This window comes from Alosa pseudoharengus, unplaced genomic scaffold (genome assembly GCF_046254945.1).
Source record: "Alosa pseudoharengus isolate Yale_2024_CS ecotype anadromous, Long Island Sound unplaced genomic scaffold, YU_APseudo_1.1 YU_APseudo_1.1_scf_4, whole genome shotgun sequence".
Classification (NCBI taxonomy): Eukaryota; Metazoa; Chordata; class Actinopteri; order Clupeiformes; family Clupeidae; genus Alosa; species Alosa pseudoharengus.
Genome location: NW_027468774.1, coordinates 24,178,930 through 24,200,570, shown reverse-complemented (window position 1 = coordinate 24,200,570; position 21,641 = coordinate 24,178,930). Strand labels below are relative to the sequence as shown.

Genomic DNA, 21,641 nt, shown 5'->3' with positions numbered 1-21,641 from the left:
AACTTTGATGGCTGCTTTACTGATGAGTGCAGCTACTCGGGTGCCTGTTGCTCTTTATTGAACCGTACCGCCGTTCCCTTGTTTGGAGGCTTTCTCTGGTAAATTACATCGCAAACAGATCCCCTGCTGCGATTCTTGAGATGGAGACAGGGAACATACTGCTCAAGGGCTGTCATTTGCACCTAATTAGTTTAGGCTAATATAGCTGGCTATTACTGCAGGACTTAACGCCACCTATTATTTACGGTTCTGTAGGGAATTATCTGGCAACATTTCATTGGCCAGATGACTTATTTGCTTGGTGTATTTGCTTGCCCCTATTTTGTAAGTGTAATGATGTTGTGTAGGCTTATATCACACCATTTGTTGTTGTTGTTATGTAGTTGAACATTTGATCGTTCAAATACACCACAGAGCACATCACATTTTTTCACATTAGCCTATACTTCTGAGCACGGAGAAAATCATGTGTAGCCTAGTTTTATGTCATTCAGGCCGATATTTTCAAACTGATTCTATCCTCGATTTGACAGGCTGAGTGCATAGGCCTACGGTAGGCTACGGATTCTGATCCAGCCGAGATGAGACCTTACATTTTTGCAGGCAACTTAACAAGAAAAATAGCCTAAAATATAAAACATGAAATCACAGAAATGTGTATAATGTTTGGCCTAATTTTGAAGATGGATAGGCCAATTTTTAAAGACAAAATGAAAATGAAAAACCTCAAGGCCACAGTGAACTTCTCAATTAGTCAGCCTGCATAAACAGGTCACAAATGTTTTAAAACAAGTTTTTTGTTTTAACAAAAGTTTTTATTGACTGATCATTTGGTTATCAATTCATTGATTTGATCATTACTATTGCTTAATTCAGTTTGAATTTAGAAAAGCTCATTTATCAGGATAAATAATCAACAAATGAAAAAGAAATCATGAGGCATACATGTATTTATCAGACATGCTAGAACTAGAACTACTTTAACAGTCGCCTAATCACAGTTGCCAGAGGAATACTAATCACAGTTGCCAGAGGAAAACGAAGGAAAGCACCCACTGTATGTTTTACTTACAAATAGTCCAAATGATTATTTGGATTGGATTGTAAAATATGTGTCCTAATCTCTTAATATCTCAAAACTAAAAGCAAAGGTGAAGGTCTGTTTTTACCAGGAATATGGATTTATTTATTAAGATCACTCAAATCAGATATGATTAAGCAGGTGGATTTCCCCAACTCTCTGCATCAACTTTTGTCTAAATTAAACAATTAATATTGCTGAAATTTCCCATAACATAAAGCAGAAATAGCCCATTGGATTTTTAACTATCCCGAGCAGTATCTTTTCAGTGTTTTTCCTTTCCATCTTTTCAGAAAAGTCTTTATTTTATTCAGCAGATAAAAGAGGTTAGTTTAGATGCCTCTTCTCAGTGTAGAACCCTTACTGTCTCTGGCCTGTGGTGTGGTGCCCAGAGTGCATGGCAGCGGATGTGACTGACTGTGGATGTGCCTCTGGCTGTATAGTTAAAGAGTGTCTGAGTGCTGAGGCATTGGGGCGCATTGTACTATAAACACCATGCTCCTTTAGTTTAAGACATTAGCCTATATTATTTCCACACCATGGTGAACACCATTTAGCTTAATTGTACTCAAATTGATTTAATCAGGTTGAGAGCTGTTGATGAAAAACATTTGGTTTGGATGTATGTGAGGTCACAGGATTGTGTCAATCAATTCGTTGATTTTTTGGTGGTAATTCAAATAAAACAGTTATCATCATGCTCCAGGAAAAAAACTTCTTGTGTCAATTCTTAAATGAAAAGAAAAAACACAAACGGAAAGGTTCAAGTTTAACAATTATTCAAGCTGTTTGCTAGGTCTATTGGACTATGTGTGCTGTCAAATTCATCTGACATGCAGCCATAAGCAGACTTAGCCAGGCTGGTATTTTTGTACATCTGACTAAAGCCAAAAGGGTGAGCAACATTCTTAAGATTATATGATGATCTTGATTACAAAAATATGTCACTTTAAGATGTGCGAAAAACATTTCATACAGAGTAGTATGCCAAGAAACAACTTAGTTGATGTTATTGAGCACCTAACCCATAGCTAACAGATTTAATTTTCACAGATTAAAATGGTCTTTCACAGATTAAAAAGTTCTTTCTTTCTTTCTTTCTTTCTTTCTTTTTTTGTTTCTTCAAGTATCTTGTTTAATTGGTATCTTCTTTATTTGTAAGCTGTTAAGACATATGTGTGCCTTAAAACATTTTGATTGGGGAGATTAATGAGATGATTCCTAATGCAATCATGAGATTATTAATTAGGCTATTAGATGTAAATGGTGTGTTTCATGTGAGATATGAGTCAATTGAGGGCCCTCTTGTGTATTTTGCTGGTATTGCTCAATATTTGATGCAGACTCTGAGATGTAGTGTGATCCCCTATCAACATTTAACAATAGCTATTTAATGAATGACACGACTATTTCCTGAGTTCTGGGTCATACATTAAACAGATTTGAGGCTGAACTTTAAGTCATTATTATAAAATAATCAATGGAGAAATTGGAAGAGCACATATTTTTTATTAATTTTATCCATTAAAATTATTATTTAAACCAAATGCTATTGGTTGGGAAGGAGATTTTGGTGCTCATTTTTGGTCGGAGGTGATTGTGCAAGAATCAACACTGGACACTGATATTTCATGGTCAGTATTGATGCTGAGTCCTCCTACATGGCCTAGAGATTGTCCAGCTTTGTCCAGGCTGGATCTAGCTCTCTCTGAGGTGCCAAGAGGCAGATGCTGCCCACTTCCTCCTCTCGTTCGTTCTCTACATATCTCATCACCGGTCATGTGTTGCATCCTCATACCGTTGGAGTCACTCTTATTTATTCTCAAAGCATCCTTTAACGTCAGAGCACAGTCAACTTAGTTTCTTCAGACCTGTTGGATTGGATTTCTCCATTCTCTGCTTTCCATGAAGCGGGTCTTTCCCATCTCTGAGAACGTGACGCACTGATGTCATCCTGGCAAGATTGTTGTGTACCTCATTCCCTTCCTTCTCTGCATTTCTGCAGATGTTGTTGCCATACAGTGTGTGTGTGTGTGTGTGTGTGTGTGTGTGTGTGTGTGTGTGTGTGTGTGTGTGTATGTGTGTGTGTGTGTGTGTGTGCGTGCATGGAACGGGTAGGTCAGCAAGAGACTGGAGACGAGCCGGAGGAAGACGGAGGAGAGAAAGAGAAAAAAAAAAACGAGTCACTTTCCAATCATGAGTTCTTCTCGGAACATTGAATTAAGCAGCGTGAAAGGGTGGGGGCCTCGGGGGGTCTGAGGGCGGCCGCAGAGATGCCCGAATGAAAGGCCCCGTTGTTGGTGGCCAGGCTGGGGAGATGAAAGGGGAGAGGGAGATGGAGAGTTCGTCGGTGGCAACCCCCTCTCCCATCGCCTCCTCGCCCCGCGGCCCTCCTGCGCTGGGCCCATGTGAGCCTGGGTTCAAACACAGGGCCCCCAGCTGCTCTCGCACAGCCTCTCCGAGCCAGCCGTGCTCAGACACTCACAAAACCTATACACACCACAGATGCACATGTATATACAAACACACACCCATATAGGGATGCAAATATATGTTAACACACACAGATGAACATTATTCTCTTTGACACACATGTGTACACAATCAGTGTAGATACACTCCAATAGAAAATCACATGCTTTTATTTAGGACGAACTTATATTGTTATGTCCATATAAATATTAGCTCAACAAAGCAACGCTAAGCATGCTTGAATATGCTGATGCTATACAATACTAGGGAAGGTACGTTTTACATGCACAGAGACATGCCCTGATAACAGGTCATCCCCTCACTGGTGTATTGCTTCCGCATTTTCTCACAAACGCAGGTTTATGTCCACATACTTACCCTTCGCTATGCACCAGTAATTATAATAGAATCTTCTAGGTAATGGACGGTCCATTTCTGCCCACTGGAAACGCTTGTCTCCCTGCTGACCAACTGCTATGGCTCTAGAACTGTTGCAGACAAGCACTGACACAGTCTTGAGCAGAAATGACATCAGTCTTAGTGCATTCAAGCACAACAATGCACTCGCTGTCCACACTAGCACCAGAATGGGAAAAATGTGCTGTTACAGCAAGGCATTTATGAGGCTGATAACATTTCCACGCATCACCTCAATGGGGGCGTAATTATTGATTTAATTCGTTTTTGGATGGCATGTTTATCAATGTCATTGAGTCTAGCATTTATTTTAAAATACAAGTTAGTGGAAATTGAGTCGCAGTGGTGGTGGACTGTGGGGTTGACATGCAACTTTGTATAAGAGAGAGTCTTCTGAAGAGACAGCTAACTTGTTTCAGGGCTGCTTAGTTGCACACTTGATTCAACATTGTGCATCAGTCAAACACACACTGAATCAAAGACAGCTCTCATGAAATTATCTGGTTTAACATTTCATGTCATGTCAAATGCCTTTCTACATTATTATATGACTGGAATGTGTACGTAGATTAACTGGAATTTAGTCTGTGTGATTGATGGAATAGAATGGAAAAGAGCATTGTACATTTGCTTTGGTTCTACACTGTGAGGTACACAAAAGGAAACACATATGGTGAAATATGCCTAAAAGCTGGGCAGTTTATTCAGGGTTTGCTCGGAAGAAATTCACAGTGATCGTGTGCATTACTAACAACATCTGACAAGTGTGGTGCCTGACATGACCAAAATGCTGCTTGGGGGACACAACAGCAGCAGCTGACAATAACAGCAGAATATTACGTAAAAGTCATAATCTCAGTCATGACATTTGAATGTCTTCGTTTTATCTAAGACAAGCCATAGCTACCCTTAGAAGCATCTTCCTCTTTGTTTTGCTATTGTATTGTTTCCTTTGGGGAAAAATAGAAACATTGTGTCAAGCAGGCGTTTCTATTTCATGCCAAAATTCTAATGAATTTAGACTGTTTTCTTTGTACTCATTCTGTGTTCTTGAAGAAAATATGCAAATATGTTCCTCACTGTTATCATCAACTGGTGATCTAGCATACCTGATTTCTCTTGGTGAATATGTAATTTAATTTAACTTGACCTAATTAACTATGTCAGACTTATAGAGCTCCCATATTTGTTTCTTTAAAGATAAAGTTATGAATGAACGGATGGTATCACTGAATATGCAGTTGGCCTCTGTATATGTCTGGGATCTCATTATAACCAGTCATTTCCTAATGTAGAAACCTTCTTCCTCCTTCCTATAGGCTAAAGGAACTTGTGAGGAATTTCCCTGTTATTTACTTTCACGTACAATACTGACTCAAATGAGACGTTATTCAACTGTAATGTGTTTGACCAGTGGGTGAGACACAGGGGCAGGTAAACAGGGAGGAGCGTTCCACATTCGGTCAGTTCAGCCTCCCCCTTCACCTGAAAGTATGTGGGGAATCTGAAACCGTATACGTGTGGTGTCTCACCTGAGAGGAGAGGAGAGGGGTAGAAGGGGGGAGGAGACCCACAGGAAACCAACGAGAGGGACAGCCACGGACACAAAGCTGGGTGGATTATAGTGGACCTGATCAGTATAAGCTTAGTAAGCATTACGGGATGGCAATAAAATAAAAACTTTAAACCACATAGACAGACAAAAAAGAGTGGAGAACATGAGAGAAAGAGAGAGAGAGAGAGAGAGAGAGAGAGAGAGAGAGAGAGAGAGAGAGAGAGATGTCACTGCAGTCGCCCACAGCTGCAGAATTAATGGGTGAGCTGGGGGTATTTTGGGGCACTTTAGGGCTGGAGGATAGATGAAGGAATGAGGGACATGTCACAGACATGAATCACTGGGATCACAGAGCAACAAAGAGCAGGAAAAAGTGATGGAGGGTCATCAGGATCAGTCAGGGAGCAGTGCTGAACGGGACCACAACAGGAAGCCACCGACCAGTCATGGACCCAAGGCAGAGAGACGGGTGAGGGGTGAAGACTAACAGGAAAGAAGACAAGAAAGAGAGAAAGAGAGAGAGAGAGAGAGAGAGAGAGAGAGATGGAAAAGGGGTGAGTGATGGAGGCAAACCCAGCCCATAATTAGCACTGCAGTGGGCAGTTATGGGTCACACAATGAATCTCTGTTGACTACAGGCATTTCACAGCAGAAACAATGCACAATAGAATCACTATGGACCCCCTCCCTCCCAACCACCACCCATAATGGCCATCATGTTGCCTCCCCCACATCCCCCCTCTTTTTACCAGCCCACAAACCGAGCCCACCAACTAATAAAGCTGATAGCCTGAAGGGCTGGGGCTGTGAATTGGCTCCCCTGCCACCAAAACCTTTTTATCTGTCTGGTGAAATGTCCCAGCTCTTTTCCAAAGGTTAAAAAGTCTAACTTCATCCCATTTTCAAAGATAGTATCAAAACATGGATCGTGTGAGTGCCCCTGTAAAAAGGATAGGGTGGGGTGAGGGGGTAGGTTGTTTAGAACTATGGAGGAGAAAAGGGAAATGGCTTATTAAACCAAAATGGAGGATGATATTTTAACTTAATTAAAATTAAATGGCCTGTGTGATTTAATTATGGAATAGGAGCTCAAAAAAATGTAAGAGTTTATCCCTCTTTATTTTAAGAGAAGGGGTTTTCCTGTCTCCGCAATGGTGATTTGGGCATGTCCGACGCAATGTTTTCCAATTTAGCCATCACGTGACTTAGGTCCAGTTGTGTCTGGATGGGACCTTTGTCATGAGTCGTGTGTCAGCATTCTTCATACATTCTGGGTGATTTGTGAACATGTCACTTCATGTTCAGCTCTAAATCAATACGGTAAATTACAGCATGGTTACCCGGAATGATGCAACGACATCTGGAGCTGTGGACATTTTCTTTTCAATATTGAAATGTTTTTGTTTGTTGTTTTTTTGTTGTCTTATAGTGGCACCCAACCAAAGTTGTATCAGCTTACTATATTTGCAGAAATATGACCACTGCATATTTCCAGAGTCTCAGAGTCAATTTCCCTATCAGCTGTGGATCAATTCAACACAGGAAAATGTGATTACTTTAGTAGTTCATTCATTCATTTTTTTTTTTATTTCTTCTAAAGGGCAAAAAGTCATCATTTTGAGATCACACAAACTCTTAACTCATACATTACTATGTTTCCATGAGGTTTTCTAAAGGTTGTACAAAGGTTTTATGAAATACATAAAAACACTGCTTAAAAGTAAAACTGTATAAATGTGGCTTCTTTTTCATTTGATGCAATGCCTGATTATTATTTAAAATACAAAATTCTACATAAAATTAAAGTTACAATACAATTTGGACTTTTTATAACAACTTGACAATCTAAATGTTACTGGAGATGTTTGCTTCAAATGTGAGATATAGAAGCCAGAAGCAGGCAGGACTTACAAGTTTTTGAGGATTTGGTTCTAATTACTCTTTTTATTTGAATCATATGACCATTCTCTGTCATTCCAGTTATCTGATAGAGATATTTTGAATAGTTACGGGAAAGGACAAAACAGACAAAGAAGAAAAACACAATATGTCACTTCATGTCTTGATTTTAAGCAGTTCTGCCCCCTGTAAGCACTGAACTCCTAATGGATGGCTTCACAACTCTAATGCATCAGTTCGGAACAGTTACAGTTTTTCTCAGTCGCTTTGGTGCTTTTCTTACATCACTATTAACATTTGCACAGCAGTTAGTGCATTTCTCAAAACAATTAGTGCAACTTGCAAAACCTAGTGGATAACCTGAAAAAGCACATCACTTCCTCAAAAGTAAGTATTTATGTCAGTGTCAGTGTCATCAAAATGAGAAGTCTTGACACCATCGTTTATGAACAAGATAGTCAAATGGCTTTGTCATGTTTTCATTATGGCAGTTTATTCTCTCAGTGTTTTCCCATGCAAAAAAGGTCAGAACTCGGTGACACTACCTGAATATACTCAAGAGAGCACTATACAGTATGTGTACAGCCATTTGAAAACTACAGTAAAGTTAGAAATTGCTGTAGTTAGGAGAGTAAGTGAGTACAAGACACTGAATATGTACGTTTCACATTTGTACTGTATATGCTCTTTGCAATTCTAGCATTGTGACAGAATTTGATAACTAGTTCACCAATTTTGTATGTAATGACTCAAGCAATGAAATGAAGACTAGTTTTATTGAGAACGACTATTCAGCATTCATAAGTATAGTTCATTTTGACTGACATGACAAAGCAACTGATATATGTCCAAAAGCATTTGCAATTTGTTCAGAGGAAGGAGAAATTGCTACTATGATGTGCACAAATGACTAAATGTTGTGGTTGAACTAATAGTTATGAGAATTTTCATTCTGATCTGAGAAAAGCACCAAAGTGACTGAGAAAAACTGTAATTAAATGGAGTTCTCCATAACTGTGTTTGGTGGGCAGACCATGTTTGAGAGGCTGCACTTGTACTGAGGTACAGCAGTACTGCCTGCTTTCTCTTATATTTTTGCCTCATCTTGCCCATCTCCCTCTTTCCCCGGGATTGAAATGAGCTTGGGGTCTTCAGTGGGAGGTCACCAGATGTCAACCGTGACAGCTAAGATCAGAGCTTTCAGCCCCAACCCACGACCACCCCTTCTTTTCAACTTTTATCACCAACATCAACTCTGAACATTTAATGGGATGGTCTGCTCACAAACGTTCTAGTTTTAAATAAGTCAAGAAAACACACTGAGACGCGCACACATACACACACACACACACACACACACACACACACACACACATGCACACGTACACACACACAATATTTCCAAATGTTTCCAAACTATTGGGAACATTTAAGTGCATTTGTGTTCATGGTAAAGCCAACTATATACCCATGTTGTATTGTGAATAAAATTACTTTCTTCCTCTCCCCATAACAGGTGACAAGGGTGTGGAGAAAACACTAGATCATCAAAAAACAAGCTGAGAAAAAAATAGAATATCATGGAAAAGTTATTTTGTTCCCTGCGATTTATTTCAAAAAGTGAAACTTTCATATAACCTACATTCACACATATGGTGAAATATTTCAAGCCTTCTTTTTGTTTTAATCTCTCAAAAATCCAGAATCTCAAAATAGTAGAATAGAGAATGTATGATATAAAAAATATATCGACATGAGATCTGCTCTAATCTGCTCTAATCAGCTAATTAAGTCAAAACACCAGCAATGATTTTTCCGAGCCTTTAATCTCTCTGTCTATGCATGGCAATGGACTTTTACATGATTTTTTGAGATGCACTTATACATGGAACCAAAGCCACACAATAATCCAGCACATTATTCACTGTTTCAAAGTAATGGGGATGTACACGCATTAGAGGGGCATACTACTGTTGATGAAAACCAAATGCTGCTTAACACAAAATATCAGACTTTCACAGAGTTTTCAGTAGGCTCCATTTCTCCTACGGTTTTATCCAAGGCTCCCCATATCTGAAAGACTAAAGCTGAATTATGAAGTCGACCACTAGAGGGGGTATGTGTTCTAGAGGCGTGAGTGAGGGAAGAGGGGTAAAGCTTGATTGGAATGTCTTTAGAGCCATCTGGTGGCAACCAATGGGACAGCAGGGAAAATCGTCACATGCCCACTCATGGCCTCCCTAGCTATCTTGATTAAATATTTTCATACAGGAAGATATAACAGGAATAACATACTTTTGATAACTTATGACAAGACTTATGCAATCACTCATGATAGAGGATTGCAGTTTTGCTCTAAGCTTCTTTGTTCCCGGCTTACCTGAAACATAAAAACCTCTGTAAAATGGTCTCACTGAGGGATCTGTAGGCTAGTTTGTGTTTTGTTTCTGTTCAATGTGTGTGTAAATGTGTTACATAATGGATTGTGATTTGCATCACCCGAGGCGATGTTATCGATGGTGAAGCACTTTGTTCAAACTGACTGACCAATACAATTAGTCATTTCCATTATCTTGTTCGTGCACATGCCAAAATGGACTCTGTAAAGGAAAATGGGAGGAAACAACCAGGAGAGCCTAAAATTGTTTCCATTCATTGTAACTCATTATAATAAACTATTTTTGCTGATATTGTTAGGAGTATAGAAACATTTATTGACAAAGCACTAAGGGAAATGTGTGTTTACAAATGCAAGTCACCAAACAGTTTTTAAACATTCCAATATTAAATATTTATTGTCATATTTTATATCAGACGATATAAGTACATAAGGAATAAAGTGCTTACAAGTATTTTGTAATCATTCTTCAAGTCATACACTTTTCAAATTATTGCCAGGTCATTGTTGAGTAACTTTTGGTTTGAGGATGTTACTCCATGCATGGATTTCACTGGTACACTAAGGGTCGAGTATTTAAGCAAGAAAACACAGTTTACATATTTCCTGAAAAAAAAGCAAAATAACAGCTTTAATTCAATTGTTTCATTCTTATCTAAAAGTTAAACGTTTAGTCCAACTGTTATTCATCCATTGATTAGGAGTTTGATCCTCCCTCTCCCTCCCCCCTAAACAAAACATCAGAAACCAAGTCATAACAGATCAGATGTAGTAAGTTGGTATATGTGTTGCCTGCTCTTCAGTTTATACAAGTTTTTTTGTCGTGAACTCATTTCTAATGCATGTTAACTTCTCTTGGTTGAAGCAAACACACTCCACTGCAGGCCACCAATATCTGAACAAAAAGGGAGACCAATTAAAAAACAACCAAATAAATAAATACACAGCAAATACCTAAAGTTTGGGTGTTAAAATGTTACGTTCTCAAATGAATTCTATAAGCCTTACAGCTGAAATTTAAGATGTTTTTATACATGTTGAATTCTGGTCACTCACTCAAATACTGAAAAACATTTTTTTTTTCAGGTGCAAAAGCAAAAACGTGAAACTGATTCAAGAAATATTGAATATTCAAAATATCTCTCCAAAGAAATGAATAAGTGTTAATAAGTCATTAAGAAGTGAACTCACTGAGAAATGAGCATAACATGAGCAAAACTGATTTTCTCATTTTAACAGTAATAAGCCTGTTTCTCTCAACAACAGTGCAACATCGGAGAATTGCCATTTTCATCAGTACAAAAATAAAACAAACAAAATTCAGTCACAGACTGCATTACCCCCATATGTCTAGACATGGCTGTGTCCAAGTACATTCTTCAACAGAATTAGACTCCTCACTAAGTACAGACAGTACAGTAAAACATAGTAAAAACAATTAGACATTGAGCAAAGACCTTAAAGTAATCATATAGACAAAATTGTTTTGATTGTGTAAATTAATCAAAAGTGTCCTGCCCTTGCTTTTGCTCATCTGAACAAAGCTTTCACCTTCCATCTTGAAATATCAAAAGGTTATCTTTCTTAAGTAATATACTACTACACTGAATCTCTTTGACTGAGCCCAGCTGCTTTCAGATGGTCTGTTTAAGGTTTGTTTTTGTTTTTTTGTTCACACATATGTGGGCTTTTATCCCCAGACACATAACAACAGTGACCAGAGACATTTTGAGAGCTAAGTAGTTGCAATTAAAGAATAATTCCTGTAAAGAAAAAAACTGTTTTTTTTTGTCAGGAAGACACCGCCCATGGTGTCAACCATGTTTTTTTTTTTTATAATATCAAGAAATCAGAGATTCTTATTTAAATGTAGTCAGTCTGAAAGAAACACAACTGGAAAACAATGTCTACAGGCTTGTCGAATTGTTTTAGCTGTTAGAATCAGCAAATGCTCTCTTTCACTCTTTGTCTCTATTATCTATATGATAAAAGTCCAGGTTGAAATGGTTGTTTATCTCCTCTCACAGAAGGAGTGATTCATATCTTGTATCGTATGTCATGATCTCTCTTTTGCTTGTGCAGAACAAAACAAAGAAGATCAGAAAGAATTACTCCAAGCAAATACCATAAATAGATCTTAATACAGTACTTACCAGCTGTGGAGACACAGCATTTAGTATTGACAGATCAATGTCTTTTTAAAACTACCCTGAGTATCTTCTGAAGATCTACCTTCAAGTGCAAAATGTCCTCATTTGGTTTTGTGTAACATTTCCTCCATATTCATGCCTTGGCAACTCAGTCATTTACCTTGACCTTTAGGTGACTGAGTCATCGCCATGGCTGCCTGCCTTCACCACAGAACCACGTCTCTTCATCTAAGGTGGCTATTCACCTCTTCATATGAAGGGAGAAGATGAGACCGGGGAGTCTGCAATCGTATCATGGTTTCCTTCAACTGTGAAGTGAATCACTCCTAAGATTCAAGCATGTACACTGAAGGACTCAACAACTCCACAACTCCACAACTCAAGACAAGGTTGGTCTTTTCTGTTTGTCCTACAGTGTTGAGAAAAAAGAAAATGTGCAAACTGTCACAAGAGCTACCTCCTCACTCCTAAAAGTGTGAGTTTGCTTTCTTAAATTCTGAGTCTTGAGGTCAAGAAGATTTGTGTTGGGATTGGAATTAGTCTGGGGTAGGGTGAACTTTACCGTCTGTTGAGACCTCAGAATTCTGGCTCACTTTTGTATGTTACAGGATCAAGAGGAATGGAAGTCTGAAGAATGTCAAACTCTATCTGATTGTCTGTGTCTAAAAGCGTGTTGTTGCCAGATGTCGTTGATCCTGTCTCCTGAAACATCTTCTGGAAGTCTTTGGATATGGCAATCCTATCAGTCTCAGAGTCTCCAACATCTACCACCAGCTGGTTTGGCTGTTCCGCCTCCTCCTCCTCCTCTTCCTCCCCAGCAATGCAAAGGGCCACCTCGTTCTCGTAGCAGAAGGCGCTGGGGGAATGGGGCATCAGAAAGTTCTGGGTGGCTGCTTGGCTAACAGGGGACACAGAGCGGGAGGAGGCTGAGGAGCGGTGCCCAGCAGTCTCGCTGAGCTCCTTGGCGCTGCAGTGTGGCGTGGAGGAAACCTCGTAGGTTTTGTGGAACCGTGCATAGTCCACCTGGTAGCGGTCTCGGTCCTCAAATATCACCGGCTCAAACCGATGGCCCCAGAGGATCTCCTTTGACAGGTAGGAGCTACGGCACTGGGTGGTCATGGCCGTAGCCTCCACCATGCCCTCTAGGATGACCACGATCTCAAACTCGTCTGACTCCAGGTCGGCCCGGCTCATGCCATAGAGCGGGCTGTCCTCATCGATCTCGTGGACTATCACAAGAGGCGACACGAGAAACAGCCGGTCTATTCCCGTGTCATAGCCCACGTTGAGGTCAGTCTGCTCCAGAGGGATGAACTCCCCCTCGGTGGTCACGTAGGGCCTGATGAGCTGGGCCCGAACATGGGCCTCCACAATGTGGCTCCGGCGCAGGTTTCCCACACGCCACATGAGGCACAGCTTGCCGTCGCGGAGGGCGATGACGGCGTTGTTGGAGAACATCAGCGTCTGGTTCCTCTTCTTAGGCCGCGCCATCTTTGCCATGATGGTACCGATCATGAAGGAGTCTATGATACAGCCCAATATGGACTGAACCACCACTGTCACAACAGCCAACGGGCACTCTTCAGTCACACAACGCCACCCATAGCCAATCGTGGTCTGTGTTTCAATGGAAAACAAAAAGGCCCCAACAAACCCTTCCACATGCAAGAGGCAGGGCTTCCACTCTTTCTGCTCAACAGCCCTTCCCCCAACACCAGACCCCAACCCACCCCCAACCCCTGAGCCTGGAGTCGAGACCATTCTCAGGTGCTCATCAAAGTCTCCATGGGCCAAAGACACTAAGTAGAAGATCACTCCAAAAACGAACCAGGAGACCAGGAATGTGGAGCAGAAGATGAGGAACAGGTACCTCCAGCGGATGTCCACACAGGTGGTGAAAATGTCTGCCAGGTAGCGTCGGGGCTTGTCCTCCATGTTGGAGAACATCACATTGCACTGGCCATTCTTCTTGACGAAGCGGCTCCTGAGCTGGTTGGCACCGGTGGTCAGGATCTTGCCATTGTAGGGACTCCCCATGCCTCGGCCACCCAGGCCCCCTCCACCCCCTAAGACATCCGATCCCCCTGGTGAGAGCAAGTTACGGTTCGGGGTGCTGTTACCATTGTGAAGGCCGAGAGTGGATATTTTTAGCCCATCCTCATCTGGCAGTACAATGCAGTACCTAAAGATACATACATTGAAGATACATTTAGAACAAAATAGAGGAATGGTTCAAACATAAAAGTAAAGACTCTGGAGAACTGAAGAGGGTTAGTGGTAGGTTGGCAAAACAAAAGGGGACAGATTTTGGAGGAGCATAATACAGTATATTATAGTACATAATCGTCTTGGCCTCCTCGTGCATTCCAGCGCACCCTTCAAATGACACAAAAGACTATGCATAGCATGCTCGCTCTAGGGAGAAAGATAAAGTATGACTCATCCCCCCCACCCCCCACAGGAGCTGAGAGGTAGTCTGCTACTCCACTCCATTAAATTCAGTTTCTCCATCAAAGAGAATCAGGAGGTAAACACAGACATGATTCAACCTCCTTTTTTGCTTGACCCCATTCACTTTGACATAGACCTGAGTTACCTGCAAATAACGACAATGGCTACCTCTCTCTCACCTAGACGGGATTACTGTGGAAGGTGAGTTGTGTTTAGCTACATGGGAGGGATTGCGGTCAGCTCAGATTTAGGGATTATTTCTGAGCCAGGTCTCTTGATGCCCTGTCCCATCTCCTTCCACCCACCTCCCTTTCAAAGCACACCATCACTTGGGTCATACTGATATGGGAACCAAGACAAGCCTATCACCAAAAAAGGCTCCTACATTATCTTTTGTGGGCAGTGGTTAAAGTGGGATTTGGCAGGTGGGGGAACCCTAAAATCCAGTGTCGGTGCAATGGGGAAAATTGACTCACCGTTGGACAGCATATTGAGTATTGTGGTGTAGCAATACTTTTTGGACAAGAATTGCTAGCTTCTTGTACACCTCTGTACATGCGAAAAACACCATTTATTTTAACAATATCATCGCGCTATACAGTTGGTGTGAAAGAATATATTTATTATTAATTTATCTGAGGTGGCGGAAATGTGTCCCCACCCCCCACCCCACACACACACACACACACACACACACACACACACACTTTAACCCCTGGTTGTGGGCACCATCACTTCCCAAGATGATTCACACAACAGGTTCAGCATGGTACACAATTTTTCATGCATGCAGAATTCTGGACTTTGATACTCAATTTTGCCGTGGCCACTTACCTGTCTGCTCGTGCCGTTCCCATGGCATTCGTGTTCAGCTGCCTCCTAATGGACTGGAGAATGTGAAAATGGGTCTAGCTGATGCTGCAGTGCAGTCTACACCAAAAGATTGGGTATCGGCATTGTCACCATTTAGCACCACATAGGCAGCCCTCTCTTAAGTGAACCCTGGGTAAAGAGACGGGAAGAAAGGTCATAACCATCATTCAACCATCAAAATCTTTCCTGATTTTTCTTAATCTAATCTCTGTATTTCCAAATTCATCAAAACCAGACTTATAAACTGGAATTATGATTGTAAAACTACCCATAGAACTGAAACAGATTATTCCTAAAAATGTATAAAAAGACTATAGTGTAAATACAACAAGGAAGGTCTGTAATTTGGACTACACTGAACAAAACAAAAATAATAATAAAGTTTGCCTCTCTTGTTCTTGTCCTGCCTTGTCAAGGATTTGCCAGCAGTTTGGTGATGTCCCTATGTTTCTAGTCTGAGTTTCTGATCTCCATCAACATGGTGTGTCGTGAGTGAGTGAGTGTGTGTGTGTGTGTGTGTGTGTGTGTGTGTGTGTGTGTGTGTGTGTGTGTGTGTGTGTGTGTGTGTGTGCATGCGTGTGTGTGTGTTTTCACCAATGTATTGTGAGTCTGTTAGTTAAAGCTACATGTCCTTTATACCACCTGCCAAACAGTCAGTCACTGTTTCATTATGCCTTTTACAAAGTGCTACACTAAGTCGGTAAATGTCCTCCTTAGTATTTGAAGCCAGACACTTCAGTTTGGTAATAAACAAAATTCTTCCAGTTTGAAGGGTCGGTGATAGCCCCTCACATGGACCGAACACAAACGATCCTGCATGGTTTTCTCTATCAGGTGAAATAAAATATGATGTGTGTTACCGTATGTGTGCACAGTATGCATATTTGCAACTTGCTATTCAGTGCTATTCAGCTAGGCCAATCAGTGTATATAGCCGTACAGTACAGAACAGAACAGATAAAAGCATATTGGTGGTAATTTGTTAAAGGATGATCTTTTTTGGCTTAGGCTCCGGGTTGTTTTATGTAAGATGGAAGGAGACAGGCTTGACACCATTCCAAATACTGTTCTCTCTCCTCGCAAAGTCCCCATGACCATCTGGTGTTGTCTGTCTCACTATCATATCATATTTTAAATATTCATGTGTGATATTATGTTTAGAAGAGAGCTCCTGGGTCAGGTGAGGTGAAGGTGACTGAAGTGACAATCATTTGCCCTGCATACAATACATAATGACATGGATACATATGGATGCCTATGCCTAGAATACTTGTAATCTTACATCCGGAGCACTAAATTGGTGCATAGATATTTCACTGAGTATTGGGCTGAATTAGGCTGAATTGAAACAGCATTGTTCAAACTATTTCCCCTGAGAAATTCTGCTGATGAAATTCTGACTTGTGCGAGTTAGTGTGTGTGACATTGCTACAGCAGGTACGCTTCTCAATCATACACCATACAATCATACACAGGACATATGGTCGTTGATGTAGATATTGAGCTACAAATTGAGCTGAAAATGCATTTTCAGAAAGCGGCTCAAGGAGGTTGTTTTTCTTTGTTGCATAATTTTATGCCCAAACGAGAAAAAAGAAATCCTTTCTCTTAATCCTTATATAATAGTAATTACATCTCATCTATCCTTGCATGGTATTAACGAAACATTTGTTACACAAATGTAGTTTTCTCTTCAATATAGACAGCAGGCATTTTCTACCTGTGCTTGAACAGGGCAAGCTGACCTTTGCATGACTGTCACTGCATCATGATGTGTATCAAACATCTGTCAAGTCCAACAGCACAAAATGAGTGTGGCACTGAGACAAAGACTGCCAAAAATTGTGGAGCAAAGGGCAAATTGATGTATTCAATATACAAAGCTTAAAACTTCTCTGGAACACGTGCTCCACAACAAGCATTGCCATGCATGCACAACACTGGCTTTTCGAACAATGCAATTAAACCTTAGAAATATAGTACTTTTTAATTATTCTCAGCAAGAAAAGTTGGTCCAGTGAAGCAAGTGTTTTTCATAAACTTGGGAGGAAATGTTTGAAATTTGATCATTTAAAGCTTCTGTTCATGTGGATATGATGGAAAAGAGCTTGCTTCTTTGACTCAGCACTTGATATTTCGTCCAGTTTTAAGCCACCCACCCAGCCCCTCATTGTCTCCTTGCGAATATTAATTCTTTCTCTCTTGAACAGAACAGAACATAACCATCCTGAAGAGAATTGTTCTTTTTGGGGGAGTTGTATTAAGAGCTCTTTCCATGTTGATTGTTTGTGGAGAGAACACTCGGAAAAGAGGAGAATCACATAGGTGTGGTGTTGTGAACTCTAAGGCCATTAACATAAGGTTTATTTTCTGGTGGAAGATATTTTAACTTACATGCTCCTCTGGCACATGTCAATACTCAGCACGACACTGATATTTCTTGAAAACTTTACTGTAACCTTTACTCCACTTCCGCTTCTCCCTGACGCACAAATTTCAGAATCTTCCTGTTTGTCCACTAAGGTTCAACCAAATCATTTCACAGAAATTGAGCTAAAGTTATTACACTTTTGCCAGTCTTCATTTGATTTGATCTGATTCAGCTTGTGTACATTTACTTCTTTTCAAAAGCATGAACACAGCATATATAACCTCACATACTGACCCTAAAATCAATATATTGGGCTGCAGTTCTCTTTGAGGTTATCTGGGGTCACCAAGCCCACAGGCATGACATGCAGTATCACAGGTGCTCTCACTGAGCAGCAGGCACCAGGGGCAGCAAGTGGTTTCCATAGGAACCAGTTTCTGCTAGCCTGTGGCAGCCAACACACAGCGCACTGGAGTAAGTGTGCTAGAGTGGAGAAGGAGAGAGCCACTAGAGACGCGTTTTAGGGGGGATGTGAGAGCTCTCCACCAGGTGAGTCAGAGAGAGAGAGAGAGAGAAGTCAACAGAATATAGCTTCAGCGGTGATTCACAAACATCTAATTTTGCATGAAATGGGTGACAGTCATCAAAAGTTTGGGGGGGGGGGGTAGGAATTGGGGTGGGGGGTAAGGGGGCAAAGAGGTCCGCTGTAATCCCAAAAAGTAGCTTTAGTAGATGTATCTGTTGGAAGTGAATGTCAGAGATGGAAATCCAGTGAACCTTTGTTACACAACACAAAGAGACGACTTATCCTACCTCTTACTGTCTCTCTCACTGTCTGGGATGCTCAGACATAACAGTTCAACTGGTGTGTGTGTGTGTGTGTGTGTGTGTGTGTGTGTGTGTGTGTGTGTATGTGTGTGTGTGTGTGTGTGTGTGTGTGTGTGTGTGTGTGTGTGTGTGTGTGTGTGTGTGTGTGTGTGTGTGTGACGTTTTAAAATGTCTACTTCAGTATTGTGGGGCAACAAACACATGGCAGGTTCACCTAACTAGTGCTTCATAGTCAAAGTTAGGATCCGGATCAGATTTGTATTTAACAAGAGGCAGAAATGCATTTGGTTTTGTGATGTTGCTAATAGCTGCAGGCTATGCCACCACATTGTTCTGATTAATAACAACTCTCTAGTTTTACCAATTTAATAATAAACATGTATAGTATATTTAAGTATATATACTCTTTAGATCCTGAGAGGGAAATTTGGTCTCTGCATTCATCCCAATCTGTGAATTAGTGAAACACACTCAGAACACACAGTGAGGTGAAGCACACACTAATCCCGACGCAGTGAGCTACAGCAGCGCTCGGGGAGCAGTGAGGGTTTAGGTGCCTTGTTCAAGGGCACTTCAGCCGTTCCTACTGGTCCGGGTTCGAACCGGCAACCCTCCGGTTACAAGTCCGAAGCCCTAACCAGTATTCTATTAATAAATACCTACTGAATAAATGGCAAGGTGCACATAGGCCTACATTCTATAACAATAAAGTTAGGACATGGCTTTGTTTGTGATTACACCAACAATATTACAGCATGTGCTTATGGTGGTCAGTTGAGCCTAGGCTGACTACCCTCTCGATTTGGTCAACATTTGACACCAGTATAAGAAGACTTTTTAACCCTCCTGTTGTGTTCCTTTAATCTAGTTTGTGTTCCCTGTCAAAAATGACCGCTGCATTATAACTTGTTATAAATCCATAGTAACCTATATATTATCATCTAATGTTGTAATAGACCTTTGTATCAACGTATGTTCTATTGGATATTACCAGTTTTGAACTTCTATTTGCAATTATGGCCTGCAGGCCTCATTGACCTGAGCTCATGCAAGTCAGAAAGGGGAAGATACTATTGGGGAAAGGTTCCAGTGGGGGCTGGCATAGAAGCAAAAAGGGAGAGTGAGGGTGTGTTTTTATGTATAGAAGCACACATACAGGCCATCTGATCAATAGGTATGTGCCTGGACTTAATTGTATAGACTGATCATTTTCTCACCCATTCATTTCTAATGGCCAGTCATTTTTGACCGAGAATAAACATGGGTGTTCTAAAGTTAAATAAAACACTCAAATTATTATGAAAATTTATATCCATGCGTTTTGTATTTAGATGCCCTGTGTTAACAAAGTCATGGAGCATCATAGTCAGAATAAATTAACCATATTTTTGAGAGAAAAGAATTGTCAAACGGTCACATTTCACCACGAACACAACAGAAGGGTTAAGAGCAGAATTAACTGCTTTGGTCTGTGCTATTGCATGGGAAAGGGTATTTGTTTATGGGCTTAGGTGTTCTAAATAGAGTTAGTCATCAGCATCGTCCTTTCTCATCCCTCATAAGTAGTAATTGACGAGACCGTGAGTCATGGTTTAAGACCCACTTTTCCAGTTGAGTCCTTTAATAAAGATATAAAGAAATGTTATCATCATTACATAACTGACATCGAGCATTGACAACTTTATCAGTTGCTTTGAGAAAAGACCACAAACGATAACAATACCATTGTCTGTGCTCAAACATTCCTTGTCATGTCATTGCCGACTGTTCCCTTAGCTGTTCCATCATTCCAAAGTGCTGTTTAGGCTACATTTAGCATGATATAGCGCTCACCATTTTATTTTGAAATAAAATGCATATAGCCTATCTGTAGGAAAGGGACTGACTTAGAAGCATGGCAAAGTTATGGAGTTGATGCATGAGGCAAATCCTGGTAAATCTGCCAGATGCTCAAGAACGCCAGGAGGCTTGTGGGGTGATTATGTTTTCGTTTCATTATTTATAACTTTTTGTGACACTCGAAAGACCTCCTCTGCATGTCCATCTATTGCACTCACCTGGGCAAATGCCCTTGCTGCGTTTTGCAGTCAGACTTTCGTCGAAAAAAATAGGCTAGGTCTCGGATATAGTCTCTGATATATTACATTACATTTAGCAGACACTTCTTGACCAAAGTGACTTACATATGTCAGCTATATTACAAGAGACCACATTGTCCCCGGAGCAACTTGGTGTTAAGTGCCTTGCTCAAGGGCACAACGGTGGAAGCCGGGAATTGAACCGACAACTTTCAGGCACGCTAGCCCAGCTCCTTAACCACTACAATACCACCGCCCTTGATAGGCCATATATTCACATGCCCAAACGTGTTATTCAAACGCAGATTTTTTTTGGAACAAACAGAAGTCGCTGTAAGGTCATACAAAGTTGTAAGAAGACTAGTCAACACCGAGTTTCAGTCACAGGCTTTGTGAAGAAAAATACATTGTTGCTCTCTCAGGTTGGAGACATCATTCTACAACAGTGATGGAATTTGGAACAATTCAGTGACCAAATTAAAGCAATAGCCATCAGGAAATAAACCATATAGCTCTACTTTAAAAAACTTGACCATGTATTTCTATAAGACTAACCAGCCCCTTTCAGTAATGACACATACAACTTACCTAAATGCGCGTTTTTCGATGCACTTTTTATTTTTCACTTCAATAAACAAAATCCACTTGTAGCTAATGTACAGTGTATCGAGCTGTTGCAACACTTTTCTCCAGATACATCCTCGTTTTCATTTGGAACGAAAATCCTAACACCAGTCTTTCCAAGAACTTCAATACGAAGGCAATGAATAGCAGTATATGCTGTATGTCTTCTATAGTTCCTCGCCGAAACTGCACTGACTTCTTCCCACAGTAATTACTGCTCGGGCGCACTCTCCTTGGCGGAATCCAGCGCTGATATTTAGAAATGCTGTGTCAATCGCGTCTCGACACAGCGTGGGTAGACCGAGAGGGAGGGGGGTGTGCTGTCACTTTGATTATGTTCTCCACTCAGTGCGGCTGTGTGCCTGCATGAGTAGGTGTGTGCGCGGTGACGCATGCCTGCTATTGTAGTGGAATAATGGTCAATGTTTTGGCCTGGGTAATTCA

The 21,641-nt window shown here is 40.9% G+C and overlaps 1 protein-coding gene across 1 annotated transcript; it reads right to left on the bottom strand.

Annotated features, from left to right (window-relative positions):
* Positions 1–12,068: 12,068 nt before the first annotated feature.
* On the bottom strand, positions 12,069–14,060 carry kcnj4 (potassium inwardly rectifying channel subfamily J member 4). Its single transcript, XM_076266859.1, has one exon. It carries the CDS (start codon positions 14,007–14,009, stop codon positions 12,549–12,551), a length of 1,461 nt encoding a protein of 486 aa, XP_076122974.1. The 5' UTR covers positions 14,010–14,060; the 3' UTR covers positions 12,069–12,548.
* Positions 14,061–21,641: the final 7,581 nt, after the last annotated feature.

Excerpts from the sequence above, each read along its gene's own strand:
- kcnj4 (XM_076266859.1), bottom strand. The coding sequence starts at position 14,009 with ATGGGGAGTCCCTACAATGGCAAGATCCTGACCACCGGTGCCAACCAG.